At 42.1% G+C, this 22,458-nt stretch overlaps 1 protein-coding gene across 1 annotated transcript in view; it reads left to right on the forward strand.

Annotated features, from left to right (window-relative positions):
* The window catches only part of kirrel1a (kirre like nephrin family adhesion molecule 1a), a 36,460-nt gene that overhangs the window by 5,722 nt on the left and 8,280 nt on the right, over positions 1 to 22,458 (forward strand). Inside the window, exons 2-10 of the mRNA XM_083937149.1 lie at positions 10,497 to 10,646; positions 15,749 to 15,898; positions 15,984 to 16,141; positions 16,263 to 16,413; positions 17,780 to 17,885; positions 18,098 to 18,246; positions 18,446 to 18,573; positions 20,203 to 20,329; positions 20,648 to 20,748. Of these exons, the coding sequence (XP_083793275.1) occupies positions 10,497 to 10,646; positions 15,749 to 15,898; positions 15,984 to 16,141; positions 16,263 to 16,413; positions 17,780 to 17,885; positions 18,098 to 18,246; positions 18,446 to 18,573; positions 20,203 to 20,329; positions 20,648 to 20,748 (1,220 nt within the window). The remainder of the gene's footprint in view (positions 1 to 10,496; positions 10,647 to 15,748; positions 15,899 to 15,983; positions 16,142 to 16,262; positions 16,414 to 17,779; positions 17,886 to 18,097; positions 18,247 to 18,445; positions 18,574 to 20,202; positions 20,330 to 20,647; positions 20,749 to 22,458) is intronic.

Here is a 22,458-nt window from a genome sequence, read left to right on the forward strand (position 1 = left end):
TGTCACAGTATACCCTCGAGGCTTACCTTAAGTCAGTGTAGCAATGTTTTTCGTTCCAGATTTGGCTTCACCCAGCTCACATTTTGTGTATTTAATGGAAGATACTCTACATGGCTCAAAGTATGCTGAGCATGGGCATTCATATACTGCTGTAACAGGCTCCAATCTTCTGGTTTCAGGCTTTCTACAAGATTTTGGAACCTGGCTGCAGGGATTTGTTCCCATTCAGCCACAAGAGCATTAGTGAGGTCCTACACTGTATAGGGTGATAGGATTTGGCTCGCAGTTGGCCTTCCAGTTCATCCCAAAGCTGTACGATGGGGCGCAATTTCTTCCAAACCAAACTGAGAAAACCATTTCTTAATCTTTTGCACAGGGGGCATTGTCATATTGAAACAGGAGAGGGCCAAACAAAAAGTGTCGCCACAAAGTTGGAAGCAAATTGTCTAAAATATCACTATTGCTATTAAAAAAGCACAAGTTTGAAAGTATGTGAGTCGACGGACTCAGACGGACTAAGATCATTTCTTCTCTGAAAAGGTTTTGCTCCACATTTGTCTTGAGAGAATGCTTCTTGTCCATTATACAAGCTGTTTTTTTCCAATGCTATCCAAAGGCTTTAAAATGTAAAAGGCTACAGTGCTCAGTCCAGATTTATTATCACCCCACTCACTTTGCTGTCAAGTCTTTAAGTGTGTTTGCTATTAACAAAGAAGCCTCCTCTTCAAAGCGACACTGTGCCCTGGTAGTGATACTGTTTTGGCGAGGGGCTCTGTATGAATATTACTTCCCTCTATGGGGGTCAAGGCCCTGGGCTTTTATTGGATGGTTTGTGACAGATGACATTGCAAGAAGCTACAGTACATACCAATAAAATTAGATTACACTGGATTGAATTAAAGTAGACCTTGGAGGAGGTGATTTATCGATGGGACGCTGCTTGTAAAATAGTCCTGCTGGATTCCATTACCATGCCGTACTGTAACGTGAGGTGGATCGGCAGACCATCTGAAAGCTGTCACAGCTGACGGCGTGGATGTTTACGTGCTTGATCACATGGCATTGGAGGCAGAGTGACTTTAGGAATGGGTCGCTGCCCAAAATCCATGGGGAACTACAGCCTGGAATTATTGATTCATTATGATATTGATTGTGCCAGTTGAATTCTGTGGCGACCCCTGCGCTACGAACCACAGCACACTACTGCAGAGTAGCGTCTTGATATGCATGTATCCCCTTGTTCAAGCTTATCCAGAGGACAGCTATTGTTAGTTCTGGTCACCCTTGGTTACAGCAGAGTATTCTTTGTCAGCCGCTCGGCGTGTTGGCTGCACAAAGGCTCGTGGATTACCAGCGGCGGGCCGGCTTTCCAGTGCTTGAGCATATTCATGTGCCCGTAATGTGTCAGATGCATCGTCCATGAATTATCATATTACCCACTACTGATCCTGGGGTTGCCATGGCCACTGTGTCTGTCATTGTGTCAGTGGTCCTCACTGGCTGTAGCTATGGTAACAATGTCTGTAACAGAGGTTTGGTACAATTAAAGCTCTTCAGATGTGAAATGTGTGTATGAGAGGAGCCTCAGAGAATGGAAGGGTGGCACACACACACACACACACACACACACACACACACACACACACACACACACACACACACACACACACACAATGTCTACACAAACACACATTAATAGAAAATGAGTGTGCACACCTTGCTCTCATGCACATGGCAGAAGCAAAATGGACAGACAAAGCGCAGGAATATTTTTCCTCCCGCCATTTCCAAATAAACCTGTTTCCACAGCAACCATTTTGATAGTAATGGAGAGAAGGAATGAGAGGGAGGTGTGAGGGATGGGAAAAAGAAGAAGATATGTTTGAAAGGTGGAAAGGTAGCCCTATAAGCATGGAATAATGTGGTCAGTGGATAGAAGAAGGAGGAATGATCGTTTCTAAGTAGATGCCTGCCAGACAAAAGGAAGTGAATAGGGAATGAGAAAGGGGCAAGGCCACAAAAGAGATGAAGAAAGAGAGAGGTCGCGGACTGCTAGTAAGGGGGACGGAGGCAAGGTAAGTGACAGAGGAAAGGAGCGAGCAGGCAGACAATGCGGCAAACAAAGGAAGGAGTCTGTGTCTTTCTCTCTCTGGATCTTTCTCCCCTCTGCCCTGATCTTCCCTCTGCTCCGTTCCCACCTCCAGGAATCACCTTTGTGTTTGATTGACATGGTGTCAGCGGGCTCAGTGGGTTGCCTCCTTTCACTCCCTGCTCGTCTACATCTATGTCTCTCTTGTTCCTATAGCCCCATCACCATGGTTACTGGTTATTATGGCCATCCTGCCAGGCAGCCATGTTGTTGAGGGAAGGCAGGCACAGGTGGTAGGGTTCCCACAGCTAGATGAATAGAGAGAGAGACCACATACACTACACGTGTTGGAGTTAGAGTTAAGAGCTGAACTAGCTGAAGCTGACGATTCATTGATTACTTAGCTGAAACAACATTAATTGACAACAATTTTGATAAACGAATAGTTGTTTAAATCTTTTGTCAAGCACCTTCATCTAGGGTTTAGTTCTTTCCTCTGTTTTGTACATAGACTGTAAAAAATAATGGCCTGGTTTGTGGCATTGGTTTGTGGACTAGAATAGAATAGAATAGAATTACTTTAATGATCCCAGACTGGGAAATTATCTTGTTACAGCAGTAGTGGGTCAGCAAATAAAACACTTTGTACATAACATACATAGAATCCAATATATACATAGTGTATATATACAGTGCATAGTGTGCTATAAACAATAAACAATAATAATATATATAACAAAACAAAATATCCAAAATATACTATAACAATAATAATAATATATACAACAAAACAGTAGAGAGACCAGAGTTCTCTGTCAGGCAGAGGTAGAGAGATTACCGAGCCAGGAGTTTCACTTTGTCTCCATTCAGACTAGAGATGCACCGAGATCCGAGACCCGGATCGGATATCGGCTCCAATATTGACTAATTAGGCGGATCCAGCATTCCGATCCAGTCATTTCGTATTCATTAATATCATACACAGCAATACAGTTACAGTGTTACAGTTACGGTTAGGGTTTTGTATTACATTTTAAAATGTCTGTTAGCAGTGCACTTTACATGGAAGTGTTATTTGTTTCTGCTGTTAATGTAGACTTTGTTATTTGTTAATAAATAATATTTAGTACATTTTTATCTGTGTTCATTTGTTACCTTTTTTTAACCAGGCTAAATGTTTATGTCAAGCCTGATGCCCTCACTCACATGGCAAGGTATACGGTTTATTCATTCAACAGTAGTATTGGATCGGGTATCGGCCGATACGCTCAGCCCAGGTATCGCTATTTTCCGATTGGATCGGAAAAAATGGATCGGTGCATCTCTAATTCAGACAAGAGGGTGTAGGTGAGGAGCAGCTAAGTCACTGGCATTTCAGTGGCGCTGAGCTACGCTTAGTCCTACAGACTGCTAGCGCTAGCACTAGTTTAGCAAGGTGCAACCACTAAACAAGGCATTTCTAAGCGACCAAAACGCACTCACACTGTGAGAGAGTCAAATTTCTAAACACGATAACACTGATAGCACTCAAAGTTTACAGCTATTTTAATGTACATATGGCTAAGCCTCTGTCCTGACTGACAGGTTGCTGTGTAGCGCCGCCCCAAACCATCCCCAGCTTAATCGCCTATTTTACTCAATATGGGACCATAGTTTACAAGATGAACATCATCCTGTATTGATGATTGAGACAATAAACTCATTAGGAAAATGTTTATTGAGGTAAGAAATTATTTCAATTGCTGTTCTATTTGGAACCGGTGGAGTCGCCCCCTGATGGACGTAAGAAAGAATGGAGGTTTAAAGCACTTCACCATTGGCCTTACTTTTAAGGTTGTAGTCCATTCTTTTTTTTACAGTGTATTGTTTTTTTTACAATATTATTTTTTCTTTTTTCTTTTTATTTGTTCTCTATATATACATACATAGAGAACAACTTATCCATACTGGATTTACTCTGAAATACTGTTTATTGTTCAGAATTTGACAGAATATCCGCTGTGGCTATCCCACTGCTGTATTAGCATGTTTTTTTAAATTACCAAGGCACTTCAACAAAAACTTTTATTTTGTGAAAAAACGAAACGAAACAAAATTACATTACATTACATTTCATTTAGCTGACGCTTTTGTCCAAAGCGACTTCCAATCAAATGAGAGAACAGTAACCATTGTGTCAGAAGAGAAGGTTTCAACAATGTTTTCTTCTCTAGGATTCAAAAATGAACAGTAAGTGTAGAGGCCATAGCTTTGCATGACTTCAGCACATCTGCGCCCACAGGACATCACTAGTTTCTCACACTGCTCTGGTTTGATCTGCGTCCATTCTGACTCAGTCTCTTTCACAGTTTGGTAACTGTAGGGGGTTTCTTCTCTTCTGACACAATGGTTACCGTTATCTAATTTTGCTCATTGTTTTTTTTCACAAAATAAAGGTTTTTGTTGAAGTGCCTCGGTTATTAATAAAAAAAACATGCTAGTACAGAAGTGGTGTCGCCACAGCAGATATTCTAACAAATTCTGAACAATAAAAAGAAACAATATTTTGCTGTAATAGCAAATTGAACATATTTGGCCTTGGACAGTTGGTTGGACAAAACACGCTATTTACCATGGCCTCAAAGAAGTGCAGGAGAATTTTTTCACTATTTACTGATATTTTGTAGCCAAGAGATGAAGCACTAATGAAAGTAATCATTACTGGCATGTCTACATAAGTTACAAACAGTATATAGTGTCTACACAGCATACATTCATAAATATGTATGCAGGCTACACACATGTACAGTGCATGTAAACAATTACAACGTACATATAGTGCTGTACTGCTTCAAATCCTCATAGCTTTTTATATCTGTTTTTTAGGAGCTAAAACAAATGTTTGCAATTTGAATATGTTTTCTGAGTTAAAAAGGAAGTTAAAAATATTCCGGTAGTAAAGTTCAAAAGCTTCAAACTGCACTCGAGTGATGGACTTATGCCCAGATGTATGTACAGTCATATACAGAAAACAGGGAGGATGAAGTCAGTGCCGCATGACTCCTATGGCTGCAACTTTGTCCTGAAACAATGATGTCATCCTCCTCCATCACAGCTCAGTGTCTGTGGACCTCGCCGTCTCTTTGTTCCCCTATTCCTGCATCTCATTTTCAGGCAGCCCCTCCATAACACCAACACATTGGCCACACGCAGCGGCGATATGGAATTAGACAGATAACAAAATCAATTTGGAGCAGATTGACTAACAGTGAATATAGTCGGGGGGGGGGGGGGGGGGGCGGTCAAAGAGATAAATAATGAGAGACCAGTGTGGCCGCCTGACTATTAATTGGATAGGTGGAGGGAGGATGAGGTCATTGAAAAATGTTTTTTTTCTTCAGAAAAATGGGTGTACAGAGCACTGGGGAGGATTTCATCAGACTCCCAGATGCACATACGCGTATGCGCTCATACGCTCATACAGAAAACTTTTTTTGGGCAGTTACTTTACACGTCAGCTGTTGCTATGGTGATGCAAGTCTATGATCCAGCCGAAGTGCGGGATTGGCTGGAGAGGAGCGAAGGAGAGGAGGGCAGGGAGACTTTGTTGGAGGGGTATAGAGGGGTACGGGGAGGGGACCGGACACAAAGATAATTAAATCGATGCATAACAATCCATACAAATGCTATTTCATTTAATAGCATCTGATTTAATGAGACTGAATGCCATCAGTGAACCTTTCCCAGAAATCTCTACTGCATGGCATCGCTTCCAACCTCAGCTCCTGTCCCATAAACAGAAGTGAGGCAAGACTGTATTGAAATGCTGTAAAGCGAGCTTTGACATTCACCTAACAGCAGGGTGTGTGGCACATTAAGAAATGCAGGGCATATTAGCAGCACACCGACTAAAAATAGCTACAAACATCTTTGCATGTGTATACCCTTTCAGTAATTTTCAGCAACAAATTGACGGTTCATTACCTTGCTATTAAAGCGCCATCGCATGGTGCGGGAGGTGCTCCTGGGCTAAACTGCTGTGGTGGTTCACACTATGGCGGCGTGTGGCCGTGCTTTTGGTGAGTCACCCGGCCAAGCTGTGCGTGCTCGCCTCTGGCTTTGTCTCTGCTTTGACAAGCCGAGGTTGGTGTCACAGTGTCTGCAGGAGCTGTTGTCCTAGGCCCCGGCTTAATCCTAATCCTTTTCCAAACTTTTACTAGGGCTGTACTTAATCCTAGACCAAACTGAGACCCATTCCCAACAGAGATGGAGATGCTCCTCTTGCTTGACGGTTTAGTCAGAGTTGCAGTGTAATCCATGTTCAGGAAACCGCCTCTATGTGTCGATTATATGTTGGGGGTTGTGGTTGTGTTTGTGTGTGTGTGTTGACAGGAATTGGTTAGCCCATGTGGGGAAGCTTAGGTCATCTGTGCTTCCGCATTTTGTTTGTGCTTGTGCCCATGTGCATGTGGTCATGGTCGCAGCTCTATGTGACCATGGTCTTTATGTGGACGGGGTGCTCGGAGTCTCCCGGTGGTATCTTGGGGATCAGTGACTCAAGGAAATCAGGACACACTCTAAATTTGTCACTGCAGCATAACCCACATAATGAAAGAATACAAGCTCCCTCGCATACACTCCTTTGTCTTGCCTTCGCTCCGACTGCTCTCCGCACATAGATTTCCTACATTAAACAGACACACACAAGCACATACACTCATGTTGACAAGTGTTAACTGGGTAATATGGAAATCAGAAGGCGATGAGCACATGTTTAAATGAGTCAGTGTTTTCAGTTCTCAGCCTTTGCATGGGTGGTGTTTTCTCTGCAAATTGTGTAGCCTCTACTCAGGAGTATTCAGTTTGGATTATGTTTGTGGTTTACTGAAGCAGTTGAGGGAATACCTCCAGCATATCTGAGGTGGTGGAGGAAAGGATTTGCTTGCCTTAAGGCTACTGTCAAGGTTGCGGGGTAGTTTAAACCCAGTTAAAATCTCTTTACACCCATGTATATCTGAGAAAAGGCTTTTCATGCTTCTTATGATGGTATAAATCCACACTGCATTCCTGTAGTTAGCATTAGACGGATGTGATTTTCATCATGAGGTGCATACAGGAAATTAAAGCAACATTCTATAATGTCTAGAATTACCTCCTGTTTATAATGATAGTTTTTCAAAATATCCTGCTTATTATAGATTCTCCACCGTAATTACCACTTCATCACTGCCATATGTGCTAGCTACAATGAGCTCAGGACATTAACATAACCAGATTTTGGCAAAATAAGCATGTGAGATAACATGGACTTGTACTTATAACAGGTTCCATGATCCCTTTTCTTTTATTTGGAAAAAGTGGAGCATCATACACATCTTATAGATATAGCTACAATAAATACTCTTTAAATTTACAATGGATCAGGGTTGGTCAAAATGGCCAAGATTTTCTAGCAGAGAATTATCACCCAACTCTGCAGTCCCTCGACAGATCTATGGAGCGTTTTAGCATCCTTCAGCTAAATATTTAGCTTTTTACAGCCTGCAACATGTTTTCAGCATCAGCAGACAGCTGTTTTCATTGTATGAGCAACTAGATGGTGAGCCTAATTTTAACAGCTCAAGTGCCAGATATTTCCCTCTGGAGTGAGTGGAGACCAAAAACCATTGCTAAAATAAAGTGAATAGTATTACATTAGTCAGGAAGCCAGAAAAACAATTCCAAATGGTTGCAAACGTCACTTTGTATTTAATACGTCTTTTAAACATCTGTAAATGATTAAATGTGTAACTGGATGCTTACAGCCCTACCAACACATAATTCAAGTCCTAAAAACTACAAATGATGAATCAGTTTGCCTGTTTGGATTGGTTGATTGACAGAAAAGCAATTGACAACTATTTTGAGAATCTGTTAATTGAGTTTTAGATTGTTGTTTAAAACATCAACCAAGCAGCAACCAGAGTGATAGTCGAGCCCCGACCGAATTCAAACACAGTCCTGTTGATAGAACCTGAAAACTTTGTTTTGAATCTTAAGTGTTTCTCTGTACCATTAAATATTCATGACTGAAGGAGAAACAATAAAATGTCAAATTCTGAATAACAAACCATCCTTAAGTATTATTCAATAATTATTACCAACTAACTCACTCCACCCACGTCAAACTAAGAGCACAGATAAAAAATAAATAAATACAGAAACTTTGGCAGAAAATTGTATGTTCATGTTGAACCCCATCACTCATACTAAGAGGGTTGTAAAAAAACTTTAATGTCATCATCATTTTCAAAATCGCCATTAAGACACAAATTACAAAAACATATTAGATGAACAGACCAGATCCTAAATTCTGATGAAGAAATACACCCGACTTCAGTTCCTTTTTTACCTTAATACAGCCATAGTTTTCTTCAAGTCAGCATGTAGTAGCCATTTGAAGAATCATTTAACTTTGTGCTAGGCTAGCTGATGAAAACATGCATTCCAGTGGTGCCTTTACTATGTTTACAGTTAAATACTTTGTTGCTTATATGACATGATTTCACTTCCCAACTTCTCATAACCAATCCTTGCTTTGTTGTTTGCTTTGTTTTCTTCTTATTTTATTAATCCAGTTCATTTGGGTGTTCCTCAGGGAGCAAATTAAGGGCCGCCTTTATTATTATTTTTGGTTCAGTGCTAAATTATTCTAGGTATACATGCTGCAAAGCTCCATCTGCATCTGATTCCCTTTTCGCCGTGCATCCTCGCAAATCTCCTTTATCTTCAGAATATTAATGTGCTGCACTGTCAGAAGCCATTGTTATGATTGGTAAGGAAATCTTTTTGCATGACTGGGTTCTTTTGTATTATCAGGCATATTGTACCTCTGCAAATCACACCCAAATCTGACATGATAGGGGGAGAGTGTATGTCTGAGTATATGAAAGAGAGGGGAAACGTGAGAGATAGGGACGGAGGGTCATGATGGGGAGGCGGGAGGTGGGGTGCAGAGGCATATGGCAGTTGTTAAAGAATAGTGAGAGAGATGGGAACCTTCAGAAAAGCACCGGAGGGCTCAGAGGGAGAAGTGTGAGGGAATGAGAGAGGGAGTGTACAGGAAAGGGGGCGGGGGTGAGTGATAAAAAAAAAGTGGAGAAGTGAAAAGGAGAGACGTAAATGGTAGGAGGTGAAGAAAAGGGTGAGTGAGGGAAAAAAGTGAGAGAAGAGAGAGACGGATGAACGGGGGAATGAGAAAAGGAGGGAGAGAAAATGCTCGAGGGCTGATATTTAATGTGATAAATGAGTTGTGACAGTCCGCCTCTAACCCCCTTCCAACCAGCGAGGAGGTGGACACAGAAATAGAAAGCATTATGGGTAAAAGGACATATAAAACATTATATATGTATATAGAAAGAAAGAGGTGCATACAGTGGAGGAGAGCTAGAGGAAAATCAGTGCAGGCAAAAGGACATTCATTGACAGCATTATAGATGTACAAAGTGAAGGAGGCGAGTGGGGATGCATACATATAGAGGGAAAAGTAGAGAGTGAAGCAAAGCAATTTAGGTAAAGGACATAGAGCATTATAGAGAGAGAATAGAAGGAGAGAGGTAATGACAGTGGAGGAGGGGGGTGTACTATGCAGCATTGGGTTAATGATCTACTGTACGAGATTCTTTGAAATAACAAGTGGGAGAGGGGGGAAAGTGAAAAGCGAGAGACAGGACGGAAAGAATGACAATTTAAAGCGAGATGTAAATCCTCCACGGTTGATTGCCTCTCCTCTATTGTACGGGTGTTGTGTCTTCGAGGGACGGCTAATTGCAACTTGTCATCATATGGCGCGGAACAATAGCTGAGGGTTTTTTCTTGTTTTCCCCCTCATGTTAGACAGTCGGTCGGTGGGCTAGCCGCTCTATCTGCCGTGGTAGTGGATCACAAACCAGAGGGAGAGAGCCTAGTAGACAATGACAGCCACTGTAGTTTTGGTTGTGGAGTGGAAGCCTGGGAGATGACTCATAGGGAGGAATGAAGAAACAGAGAAAGAGAGAGAGAGAGAGGAGAGGGAGGGCCAGAGAGTTTTGAAGAAATAAAAGTCAGGACTAGAAGAAAAGCGGTGTAAGAAACCCTATGGATGAAGTTGCCTGTTTGATCTCCCAGCTCTCCCCTCCTGAGTCAGCGTTAACCACCTCTTTGTCTTGTCTGTCTTTCTTTCTCTTTCTTCTTCTCCAACTCTGTTGCCAACGTGTGATCAAAGATGGCATTCCATATCTGCCGGGGGGGAATGCAGATTTTAATCAATTAACCACAATACCACAGACGCAATAATATGTGATATATGCGGTTGGGGTGATTTTACAGTAGCTTGCATGCTTTGTGTACAAATGGAGAAACTTATCCCTCCCTTTCTCCCAATCCCTATCCTCCCTTTTTGTCTCCCCAGTGTGGACAGCGAGGTTCTCTCAGGAGCCGGCAGACCAGTCGGTGGTGCGGGGCCAGAGGGTGATCCTGTCCTGTGTTGTCTTCAACTACTCAGGCATTGTTCAGTGGACCAAAGATGGCCTGGCTCTGGGCATCGGAGAGGACCTCCGGGGTGAGACATCATACAGCCTCCTCAGGCTTCCTTCACTCTGTCCAGCATGTGACTAAGATGGCTGTTTGAAAGCTGATGCTGATACTTTTGGATTGAAGCCGCTGATAGGCAAAACGTTATTCTGCATGTTTAAAGCTGCAGAGATGTTGTGAACGTCTTGAGTTCTTTCTGGTACTCTTTAAACCATGGCCAAGCCTGCTCATCCATTTTCTCGTTTAACTTATGCCGCATTTCAGAGTGCAGAGGCGGGATTTGTTTATGTGTACAGCTTATAGTGGGTCAGAGCTCAGCTTTGCTCTCAGTCTGAAACTCTGGAGGCCATCTAGGTGCCACACAGAAAATGTATAAACTTGGAATAAAATGGGATCTTTTTACTTTAGAAGAGATCAAACACCCAACAAGAACCGTCACTGTAGTAGCATGCATGCCAACAATGCTGTAGATAACCAGTGATTTCGAAAACAGAGGTTCTTGTATCGGAAGGATCTGCAGTTACCGGGGGATAAGTGGAGTACCTCAGCTAATATAAAACCAGACCAGAGGCGGGGGACACACCATGCCTGCAGTAGGCCGCCGGTCAAAGTTGGGGTGACGGTGAGCGACCGTTACCATAACTTCTGCGGTCTGTCACACACCATTGTTTTTCATCTGATTCAGCATGTTGAATCCACCGCAGAGCCGTCAGATCCCGTCAGTGAGAGAAAGCACACTGATCGGCAGTTCAGTAAGCACACGAGAAGAGACACAGAAGGAAGGAAACTTAACAAATGGCTAAAGTCAAGATGATGTGGGGTCGAAAACAAACTTGCTATAGCAGCTGAGATTTTTTTTTAGCTGTTGAGTTCTTTCGCAGAAGTGGTACCTAATTGTTTGTGTTATTGTTCGCTCGGGCATGGTAGTTATAATTTCTTCTTTCCACATCGGGTAGTGATGTTCATGTGCTAACTAGCATCCTGAATCTGTCCTGTCGGTTTAGATGTTTCCCTTTTTGAATGACGAATACAGACTACAACTGCCTGCTGGTAAGGAGAGTTATTTCCTCTCCTGCAAGTGCAAGAAATATGTATATGTCGGCCTCGGCTGTAGTCTGCAGAGTATTCAGAGACACAGGTGACATTAGGTGACGTGAGGCTATGCAACAGGCTATGAAACATGGCTTAGAAAAGTAAAACATTATATATGATATCAAAGTTAGGTGTCTCATTAAGCATCTACAAAAATCTGAGTGAAAATTAACATTCATAACTATTACAAAACATGTTTGTATAAAACAGCTAATTTTGCTGTTTAGACCAGTCTCACGACTGTGTGGGCGTGGCCGATTGAGTTTTGATTGACAGCTCCCATGACAACCGGCACAAACAACATGGCACAAGTGAATATCAGTGTACCATACCCTGTATCATCCCCTTCTCATAGCCCTAGAGGACTGCTTCAGTTCCCTGATTATTCGTGCATTAAAACATCTTACCCAGATTATTATCGGGTTGCGTCTGCGCATGCTCCGTGGGTTAGAACTCCCCCTCCCCACTCCACCGCACTGGATTTTGACCGGGAAATAGAGTAAACCAGGAAGCAACGGCGGCGAAAACAACGTGAAAAAAAACAAGAATCATAGTGTTACCTTTAAACCAAAAGTCGTCCGCTTGTGATTTTGACAATTTGACAAAAAAAGACGGATTCAGTCCAACTGTCTGTTGGTGGAGCTCCACCTTCTGTTACTGGAGGTCGAGTTACTCCGTCATTTTCCCATTCAACCCCTGCTCGTGTATACAAGGGGAACTTTAATAACCTGATTATTCCCTTAACCAGGGTAAGGCCATTTTCAGGTTACTGATGTGCATGGAAACGCATTGACTGACTCATGCTAATTGTCATCTCCACCGGTATTTGTGCACATGATGCGGCAAAGCGGAGATAGTTGGCCGGAAAGATCGATGACAGACAGCTAGATAGCTAACAATCGCTGGCAGATCAAAAATATGCAATATGTAACTATATTACAAAAGTTGTGTGAGGGAGAGATATAATTTGACTCTGGAGGGGGGAGCAGAGAGGTTTTGTTGTGTTGAAAATATTACTTTTTTATGATTGGTTCGGAATTTATTGCGTAATAAATCTCTGAACATAAACCTGCCTTCTCCAAACACCAGGGCAGTTAAAAAACTGAATAAACCATATTTTGAATTTATATTCAAACAAATTGTTAATACTTTTTCTATACTTACTGTATGTAGATACGATCCTAAATTACATATTTAGAAGGATATTGTTGATGTGGGTTTCCAGTGGATTTGGATTGAAGTCTACAGCCATGCTAGCAGCTCTTTGAGGCTGTACAAGCAGAGCATTGCTTGTAGCTAAAGGCTAACGTCAGCTGTATATTCATCATCACAATAACCAGTCAGCTACAATAGGCTGACTGAACACGACGCGCTTTGGTTTCCTAGCCTTTGGCTAATATTTATGACAAAAACATCAGATCATCGTAGATCATTTTGCAAAATTTACTAACTATGCTGTTTCATGTCCCAGATATGTGAAATCAGTTTTTTTCCCAAATGCAGAACTCTCAGTATTTTGAATAACACACACTCGCCCAGTATAACATTGCGTGTGTGTAACTGTGATGGCTAATGTATGCTGACAAAATATTTTTAGTAGTTACAGCTAGATTGAGCCAGCAGTGCAGTTTTTGCCAAGAGATGTAAGAGGCTACTGTTACACTACCACAGCAGCTACGCCATCACACCATGTTGTGACAAAAGGTGCACTGATTTAGGTTGATGTAAACTTTGACCATTGTCTACACATATAAGTGCATGATGGGAAACCAAAAGCTCCCTTGGGCACATTTTACCCTGACACCCTTCAGTTTGGTTAAGGAGCATCACATCATCACCTCATATGTCATATCAGCACTGGGTTACACTGGTCATTATCTGTTATATAAAAATGTCATTAGTTTCCTTGAAAGGGCGATTCATCAACTAATATGTGACCCATGTTCTATTACCGTTCACCTCAGTTTGTCTTTGCTTTTTGTCCCTAGTGAGGACATTTCCAGTTTGATTTATTAAGTGTCCTGCCTGTCTATTTGTCAACAACAACAATTTAAGACACAGCTTGTCTGACTTTGACGAAACTTGGGGGAATGATGCATCTCATCGCTGTGTTGCTGCATTTTCAGAATTGCACTGATTAGCCCAAAGGGGGCTGTGCAATTACTGGTCAAAAACAAATGGGCATAATTGTATCTGATTGGTCCAGAGGGAGACTGCATCATTTGTGACATGCGGCTGTTTTTTTTGTTGATGGCACTGTCTTTTCCCCGACTTTGTGCTTCATATTATTCTGTATATATGTATATTCCTCCTCCACTTTGCTTTATCAGAATTTATTTTCATTTCCCTTTAGTCTCCCCTTCCCTTCTCCCCTACACTGATTTTGGATTTTGTTTTTTTAATTTTTTAGCTCTCTCCTCTCCTCTCCTCCCCCCCCTCCCCTCCTCTCCTCTCCTCTCCCCTCCTCTCCTCTCCTCTCCTCTCCTATCCCCTCCACTCCTCTCCTGTCTTGTCATGCTATTCCTCTGCGACCTCCTCATCTAAGCTCCCTTGTTCCTCTCCCTCTCTCTTTCAGCTGCCTCTGTTGTACTGAGCCCTCTCTGCTATTCTTCATTTAACTTCTCTACCTCGTCTCTCTTTCTCTCTCCTTACCCTCGTCTTGCTTGACACACTCTCAGTTCATGCTCTCATCTTTCCGTCAACCCTTCTGTCCCTTCTCCATTCTTTCTGTCTCTCCCTTCTTCCTTCCCCTGAATCATATTGTTACTGTAATGGTCCAGTGCTTCAAGCCAAAGCTTTTAAATAAAAACGTGAATGAACACTGGTCGCTTCATGCACACATACACATACACACAGGTTGTTTGTGTGTGAGGCTCTGTCCCTCAGCCCCCCCTCGTTCTCTGGGTTTTTCATACGGTTTCTCGCTCTCAACATTTCACATGCAAATGCACGTATATGCAAGGCACACACACAGACACACACACATGCAGAAACAAGGACACACAAGGTTAGGCAAGCAGCGAAGCTCAGTTCGGAGGCTGCACATGAAAACGACACAGAGAATTTCACATGCGATCTACGTCTGGGCAGCAAACATGAATTCTGCACCATGGACTAGAGTCGATTTGAGTCCTCTAAAACGTTGCTGTCATAATGCATTCATCTTTTCCCCCTGCTGGTGAGAGAGAGCATGGATGCCACCTAATGGTGAGAATGAACAGGAGTGACACAGCTGGGCTGTGTGGCGGATGGGGGAAGGGAAAGGGAGGATTGTGTGATTGTGTGTGCATCGTGCGGTCGTATGAATGCGTATGTTGGGACGTGTGTTTGTGAAGATCTGCCACATCATGTGGCCATGCGTCTCTCTGGTGTCACTGACAGAAAAAAGTCTGATTGTCATGTATTCATGTATGATACTGACCTGATGTTTTCTTATCAGCATGAGCTGACACAAGCAGCGTGGTGTTGCATCTTTTCAGTTTCTGATACAGACCACATGGGGATATGGGGACGTGACAAATTAGCTGCTGAGAAGATAAAATACTAAAAATTTAGTGACATAAATTCACCTTCAGAGAAGAGGAAGATAGGAAAAAATCAAATTAATAATTATTTTTTATATGATGATTGAGAAGAGTGAATATATGAGAATATATTTATTGCCCTTTTTTGTCACTTTACAATTGAAACATAGTGTATATGCGTTGGGGCGATATGTTAAAATTTTTCAATCGGCCACCATCAGTCCAGCAACTGGCGTTACAGCCAGGTTTGTGTGCTGCAGCGACCCCGTCAGAGTTCAAACTAAATAAAACTCAACAAAACGGTCTTTGTTAGTCTTTAAACTGATCCAACAGTGTTAAATAAATCCTGAATTCAATAATTAAGATTTGAAAATATGCCAGCCCCTAACACTTTTCGCCCGCTGTCTGATGAGCAGCTGTAACTTTAAATAGATGTGTGTGTGCCATAAAAGTTATTATGATCATTCAAAGTCTACTGTGTGTGTGTGCGTGTGTGTGTGTTCGTGTGTCCCAGCCTGGCCCAGGTACCGCGTGCTGCGTGTGCAGGAGCTGGGCCAGTACAACCTGGAGATCCTGTCAGCTGATCTGTCTGATGACTCCCTGTACGAGTGCCAGGCCCCTGATGCCGCCCTGAGGTCCAGGAGGGCCAAACTCACTGTCCTCAGTACGTTTGTGTGCACGTGTGTCAGTGTCATTTTCTATAGAAAGTATTTGTTGTGTGTTTCTCACACTTTCCTCTCCCGCTCCAGTCCCCCCAGACAACCCCGTGATCGATGGGGGTCCGGAGGTGTTGCTTAACGCTGGGGAGTCATATAACCTGAGCTGTGTGTCTCGAGGGGCTAAACCTCCTTCTATGATTGAGTGGCTCAAAGATGGTCTGCCTGTGGAGGGGGCCGCCAGTACCACTGTAAGTCTAAAATAGACACCACATCGACCAGGAAACACAACACACATGTTCATGAAATGTTACATTTACAGTATTTTATCTGTAAATGTTTCACCATTGTCTTTCTGCCCTGCATCTTCAGGAGGTGCTTCCAGACAGGAAGAGGGTGACCACACGTAGCTACCTGCCCATCCAGCCTGTCGACACTGACACTGGGAGGAACTACAGCTGCGTGGCCACCAACCTGGCTGTTCCCAGCGGCAAAAGCACAACCGTCAGCCTCAACGTACACCGTAAGCACTTAAATATTATAAAGAGGGAAGCCAGTGAATGTTCTCATTTGTCCAAGACAGCGTTATCCCCAAAGCAATTTCAGTGAAAAGCAACTGGACTTGGTTATTTGTCTAGGAAGACGTTTCACCTCTCATCCAAGAGGCTTCATCAGTTCATGTACGCATCTGACCAGGCTGGGACTGGTCCCATAAAGAGGGAAGCTCGCTGTAACTCAAGAAGTATCATTGTTGTGTAGCTAAAACAGTAGATATATTACATTACCATTGAAAGATTGCCATTTTTAACACAATATAGACTTACACTTCCCTGCTACATACTACATATGTTCATACTACGTATCTATATGAAATATACATGTCACATCTAACATACTGTATGACAAGCTGGGGACAAACTAACAGTTTGTCATTCAAGCCATTACCAACCCTTTACAAGAAAACACTCAAAGTTTTGGCCCAGAAGCCTAACAGTTCACATCATTGTAGTATATTAAATAAACGGTAACTGCTGAGCTGGAAAGATGCAATCAAATATAAAAACATCTGCCTGGTCTTCAAAATTCTGCGTAACACCGCTCCTCCTCCTTTAAACTCATCCATAATCCAACATAACAGCAGTAATCAGATCACCAGAAGCACCACACCAGGTGACCTTCTAATCCCATTTAGGAAAAGCACATATGGTCAACAATCATTTTCTGTTAGATCAAAACAAAAGAATTCACTGCCTACCACTATCAAAGATATACTTACATACTCCACCTTTACAGCACACCTTAAAACATGGCTGTCTGACAACTATAACCGCACACATCTCATCTCTGTCAGATGTGATGTGTGTGTTTGACGTGACGATCATCGTTGCTGCCGCTCCACCTCTGCTACCTGCCAGAAAGTTCTGTCTCGTATGTGCTTTCAATGTGACCTCTGTGGCCTCTTTCCCCCGTCTCCTGAGTGTTGTTTTTGTCGCACGAACTGTCTCGATGCGTTTGCCATCATCTGTGCTTGCTCGTTTGCTCTTGTGTGCGATATGTCTCTGTTTGTCTTTTTCCCCTTTTGCTTAGGCCTGCCGTAATTATAAATGTGCTCCTGTTACCGTACAGTTGATTAAAGGGGGCTATCCACAAAACTATAAACAAATAAACTAAACTAAACTAAACATACATGACTTTTTTTTTTTATCATTTTAGACTAATTAAAAGCAACATGGCGTCATATTTTGAACCATCTGCCAGCAGCTGAATGTTTTATAGCCATCACTAAGTAATGCACGGCAGCCATTTTGCATCAGAGCGTCGTTCAGATTGCAGCATATATTGGACGTAATAAGACTGTTGTTATGTGAGTCTCTCTCTTTCTCCTACAGATTCACCAGCAGTGACCTTGTCCATTGAGCCTCGCTCTGTCCTGGAGGGCGACAGAGTCACCTTCACCTGCCAGGCTCACGCCAACCCTCCTATCATGGGCTACAGGTCTGCATCCACACTCTGTACAAGCACATTCTCATTTTCACAGAGCCAAGTGTGACAGAAATATATTATTGTTTATTTAATTTTGAAAGGAGCCTGTATTCTTAAGTCCACCTTAAGTGGCCAAAGGAACATTTTTTATAGTTTCCATTTAAATCAGTATGTTGTTCCAGGGTGTGTAGATATTTTCATTGTGTGTAACATTTTATCCACAGTTGGGCTAAGGGGGGCGTGGTGCTGCAGGGTGCCAGAGAGAGCGTGTTCACCACCAAGGCCGACCACTCCTTCTTCACCGAGCCCGTCTCCTGTCTGGTTTTCAACGCCGTGGGAAAGACCAACGTCAGCATCCTGGTGGACGTTCACTGTGAGTCACAAAACACTCATCTCACCTTGTTCATGTGCTTGTGGCCCACTTCACTCACTACAGTCTGGAGACAGAGGGATCAAACACACCATTGTTGTTGTTTTCTCTCTCCTCTGAGCAGCTCTTCTTCCCCTTTAGTCCTACTGCATTATTACTCAGGCACAACAAAGAACGTCTCTTTCTGCTTCCCTGTCTCCAGTCGGTCCAATTCTGTTGGTGGAGCCGCAGCCAAAAACTGTAGATGTTGACTCAGATGTCACCCTCAACTGCAAATGGGCTGGGAACCCTCCGCTCACGCTCACCTGGTTCAAAAAGGGTTCAAACATGGTAAGAAGCTCAGAGCCCACACTTCCCTCTGTTCTCGTGTTCACACTATTTTTACAGTTCACACTTTTTTCTCCGGTGTTTACAAAAGCAGCCATTCAGGGGCAATATCTTTTCTGTTCACCTAGATGTCTTTTTCTCTTCTCTTTTTCCCTGTCATGACTCATTTCTCTCAATTTCCTTTATTCCTTTTATCACTTAATGTCGGATTATATTTAATACATTCAGTGACATATTACTAAATTTGCTTACCAGCTGCTTTAAAGTTGACTAATTAACTTGTTATATCTTGTTAGAGAGGGATTTGATCCTGTGAGACCCAACACAAATGTTGCGGTTTTAATGTAGCTACGTATGGGAGCGGCCGGACCAACAGCGGTTTAGGGGTGTTGCTCCTCATCAGTGCATTAAAAATTAAGCAAAAATAACATCTGAGCAAAACAACACATGTTCTAAAATAATAAGTCAAATAAATAAATGAATACAATGTAACTTTAACCTTATTGCACTAGTATGGATGTAATTCTGCACTGGAACATAATCTCGCTACTAATTGCCGACAAGCATATGTTTATTAATACTACACACCAATATAACCTGTTTTCCCTGCAGACGGGAGAGGACACAAAATTAATGGTCATTCTATTGACAATCGATCCGCGGTGCAGGCGTGAGCGGACACACGCACAGGCACACGCACACACACACACACACACACACACACACACACACACACACACACACACACACACACTGTGGGAGTGGGCGCTAATGCTCAGAACTCCACCGAGAGTGGCAATAAAAAAACAGTCTAGAACAGAGCTCTATGGAAATGACTTTTGTTGATGATGTTGTGGTTTACATGTTGCTGTTGCTGGTGCAGTGTAGGGGCATTTTGTTACCGTTGAACAGAGTCAGGTTAGCTGTGTCCCTGTTTTCCAGTCTTTATGCTAAGCTAAGCTAACTGTCTGCTGGCTCTGGTTTCTATTTACAGCACAGACGTTTTCTCATCTAAATTCCAACAAGAAAACATTTAAGTGTATTTCACAAAATGTCAAACTTTTCCTTTAGCCACAAGGCCGCCAGGACGCCCTGTTCTATTCTATTTTTACTTTTATTAAATAATTGAATTTAATAAATGATCCATCACTGTTTTCATGTTACCATCTACCAGCCAGAAGCTGCAGGCATGGCTAATGGGTTTATGTGAACATTAATATTGTTGCTTTCATTGAACTACAGTTCAGTGGGTTTAGAGTAAATTAAATCTGCCTCATGGAGTGACTTATGAACACCTAAATCTATGTAATCACTCTTGTTCAGGTATTCCACTCTCTCTAGGTGGCTACATATTTAGCCATAATTTTCCCACAGCTAATTTCCTGATGGATGTGGTTGCTAGGCAACTGCAAAACCTTTGTGATGGGTTAAAAGCAGATGTAGAAGCATTGTTAACCATTTAGGGTCGAGCACGTATACGTAAATGCAAATATGTAACATGATAAGGTATAGAGGAGACTGTACAATACATTAGCCTCTCGTCTACGTATGCATATGTGGCCTTTATTTTGTTCATCCCCTCCTGTTGTTTAGCAAATTTGTCTTGTTTACATTTTTTTCACTCGCCCACAGGTTCTGAGTAACAGCAACTACCTGTATCTGAAGACGGTGAGCCAAGCGGATGCTGGCCAGTATGTATGCAAGGCCATCGTCCCACGGATCGGAGTAGGAGAGACTGAGGTCACACTCACAGTCAACGGTCAGAAAACATCCACACAATTTAATGTGTCACTGTCTGTAGATGAAAAGCATGTACTTTATAAAAGGTCAGCTTGTCAGTAATTGAAAAAAAAGAAACGCTGCATGTCCAAAGTGGTGGCCATTTAATTAGAAAATAATACAATTCCTCTTAGACAGACTTGGTAAGGTCAATGTATTTAAAAAAAAAAAAAAGAAAGAAAGAGAGAGAGAGAGAAAACACCCACCAGGCTTGAATATGATTTTTTGCAGTTTATCATATTTTAAGTGTAATTATAATTCTTCCACTCACAAATCTTCCCATTTTTGGCAAATACAGGTCCCCCCATCATCTCCAGTGATCCAGTCCAGTATGCAGTGAAAGGGGAGAGAGGAGAAGTGAAATGCTACATAGCCAGTACACCTCCTCCTGATAAGATCGTAAGTGAAAACGTGAAAAAAATGGAAAAACAGTCCTATGAAACATTTCTGGCACCAAACCCACAATAAAAATGTCCAGCCCAGAATCAATTATTAAGACCAAGAACTGCCAAACAAGGAAAAGCTTGGATCACAAAGAGCACAAGGTCGTACCTTTTAGTCTGACAGGGATTTGTATTTTACTGTTACTGTACCCTCCTGTTCCTAAATGGCTCCACTCCTGCACAGTAAATGCTTTTAGGCACTGTCCCCTTTTCTTTTGGAGTGGTGACTCACCCTTAAACTTTACAGAATTTCCCTCCATCTCATCACATAAACAAACCAACACTAACACTAAGCCGGTACGCTTTTAGCTCCTGCGTCAGAAATCAGCGCGGATGCTTTCTCCACTCGGCTGTATCGCTAAGATGCGGTAGTAGTAGTTCCTCTGTGACGGATCCATCCTGACTCAGTGTGTGCTCTTAATGCAGGCAGCAGAGGTTGGGACAGAAAAAGATTTATAAAATATAAAGGAGGGGAGAGGAACAGTTGTCCCAGTAAACGCCTCAGCCAGGAGATTATCCTTCTCTGGAATAAGTGGGCAGATTATGGGAACATGTGGGCTTATGCATAATTAACTCGCCTTAGTACAGTACTTCAATGCTGAATAATACAGCTGCTTTTAGTGGCTTTAAAGTTGGAGAAAGTGCAAGATTCTCGCCATCTCAGTCACCCCCTCCCACCTCCACTTGACTCTGTAGAAACATGCAAACTGTTGCTGGTCTTAGCAAGTCACGCAAAATGTGTTTATATGTGAGTGTGATGTAAATTGATGTGGTCTGTTTCTCTCATACCGTCCCATAGTATGGGTAAAAGTTAGGTAGATATATTTTAACAATATGTTCTCTTCACTAAAAATCAATCAGTCACTCTAATGTGATGAAATATATGATTGTTTCTTTTTTTTCATCCTTTCTATGAATATATTAAGTAGATGTAACGCCACTCTACTTTATATATATTCATATTGAAGCAATATTATAATATTTCTGAATCACAGTAATAGAAATACAAAAATTGATCAATTAATAAATTAGAGGAAGTTTATATGATTCAACTGGGGTTTTCTGAATGTGTTCATATGACACAAGATAATAATAACAATAATAATAATAATAGTGAATTCCAATGGGCTATAACATAACCATATTTACACATCATGGGATAGAAAAAGGGGGAGATGGAGCAGCATTAGAGGAGATTAGAGAATGAGAAAGAGATAAAGAGATAAAAAGACGGCATCACACGAAGGCATGTCTATAAAAATGAGTTTTAAGAGGTGATTCAAAAGAGGACCCTGATTGAGCAAGGCCTAGCTCCGCGGGCAGGTCATTCCAAAGCCAGGGCGCTCTGATGGAGTAAGCACGGTCATAACAACACGTGGTCAAATATCACTTTTCCTGCCATTTTGCCCGTGGACAACATAAAAAGGGATGCCATAAGACATAGACTCATGTGGACAATATTTAGTTGAGTTTTTGAATAAATCCATTCATCATAACAACACATTCATTTAACTAACATATTGTTTACTGTTATTATGACTGACTCTAAAGGATTAGTTCAACATTCTGGGTAAGAAGCTGGTTAGTCTAGCTTTGCACAAAGACTGAACACCAGAGGCAACAGCTAACCTGGTTCTGCAGAGCTTATACATTGTTTGTTTAATCT

The sequence above is a fragment of the Echiichthys vipera genome (genome assembly GCF_963691815.1).
Source record: "Echiichthys vipera genome assembly, chromosome: 22".
Classification (NCBI taxonomy): Eukaryota; Metazoa; Chordata; class Actinopteri; order Perciformes; family Trachinidae; genus Echiichthys; species Echiichthys vipera.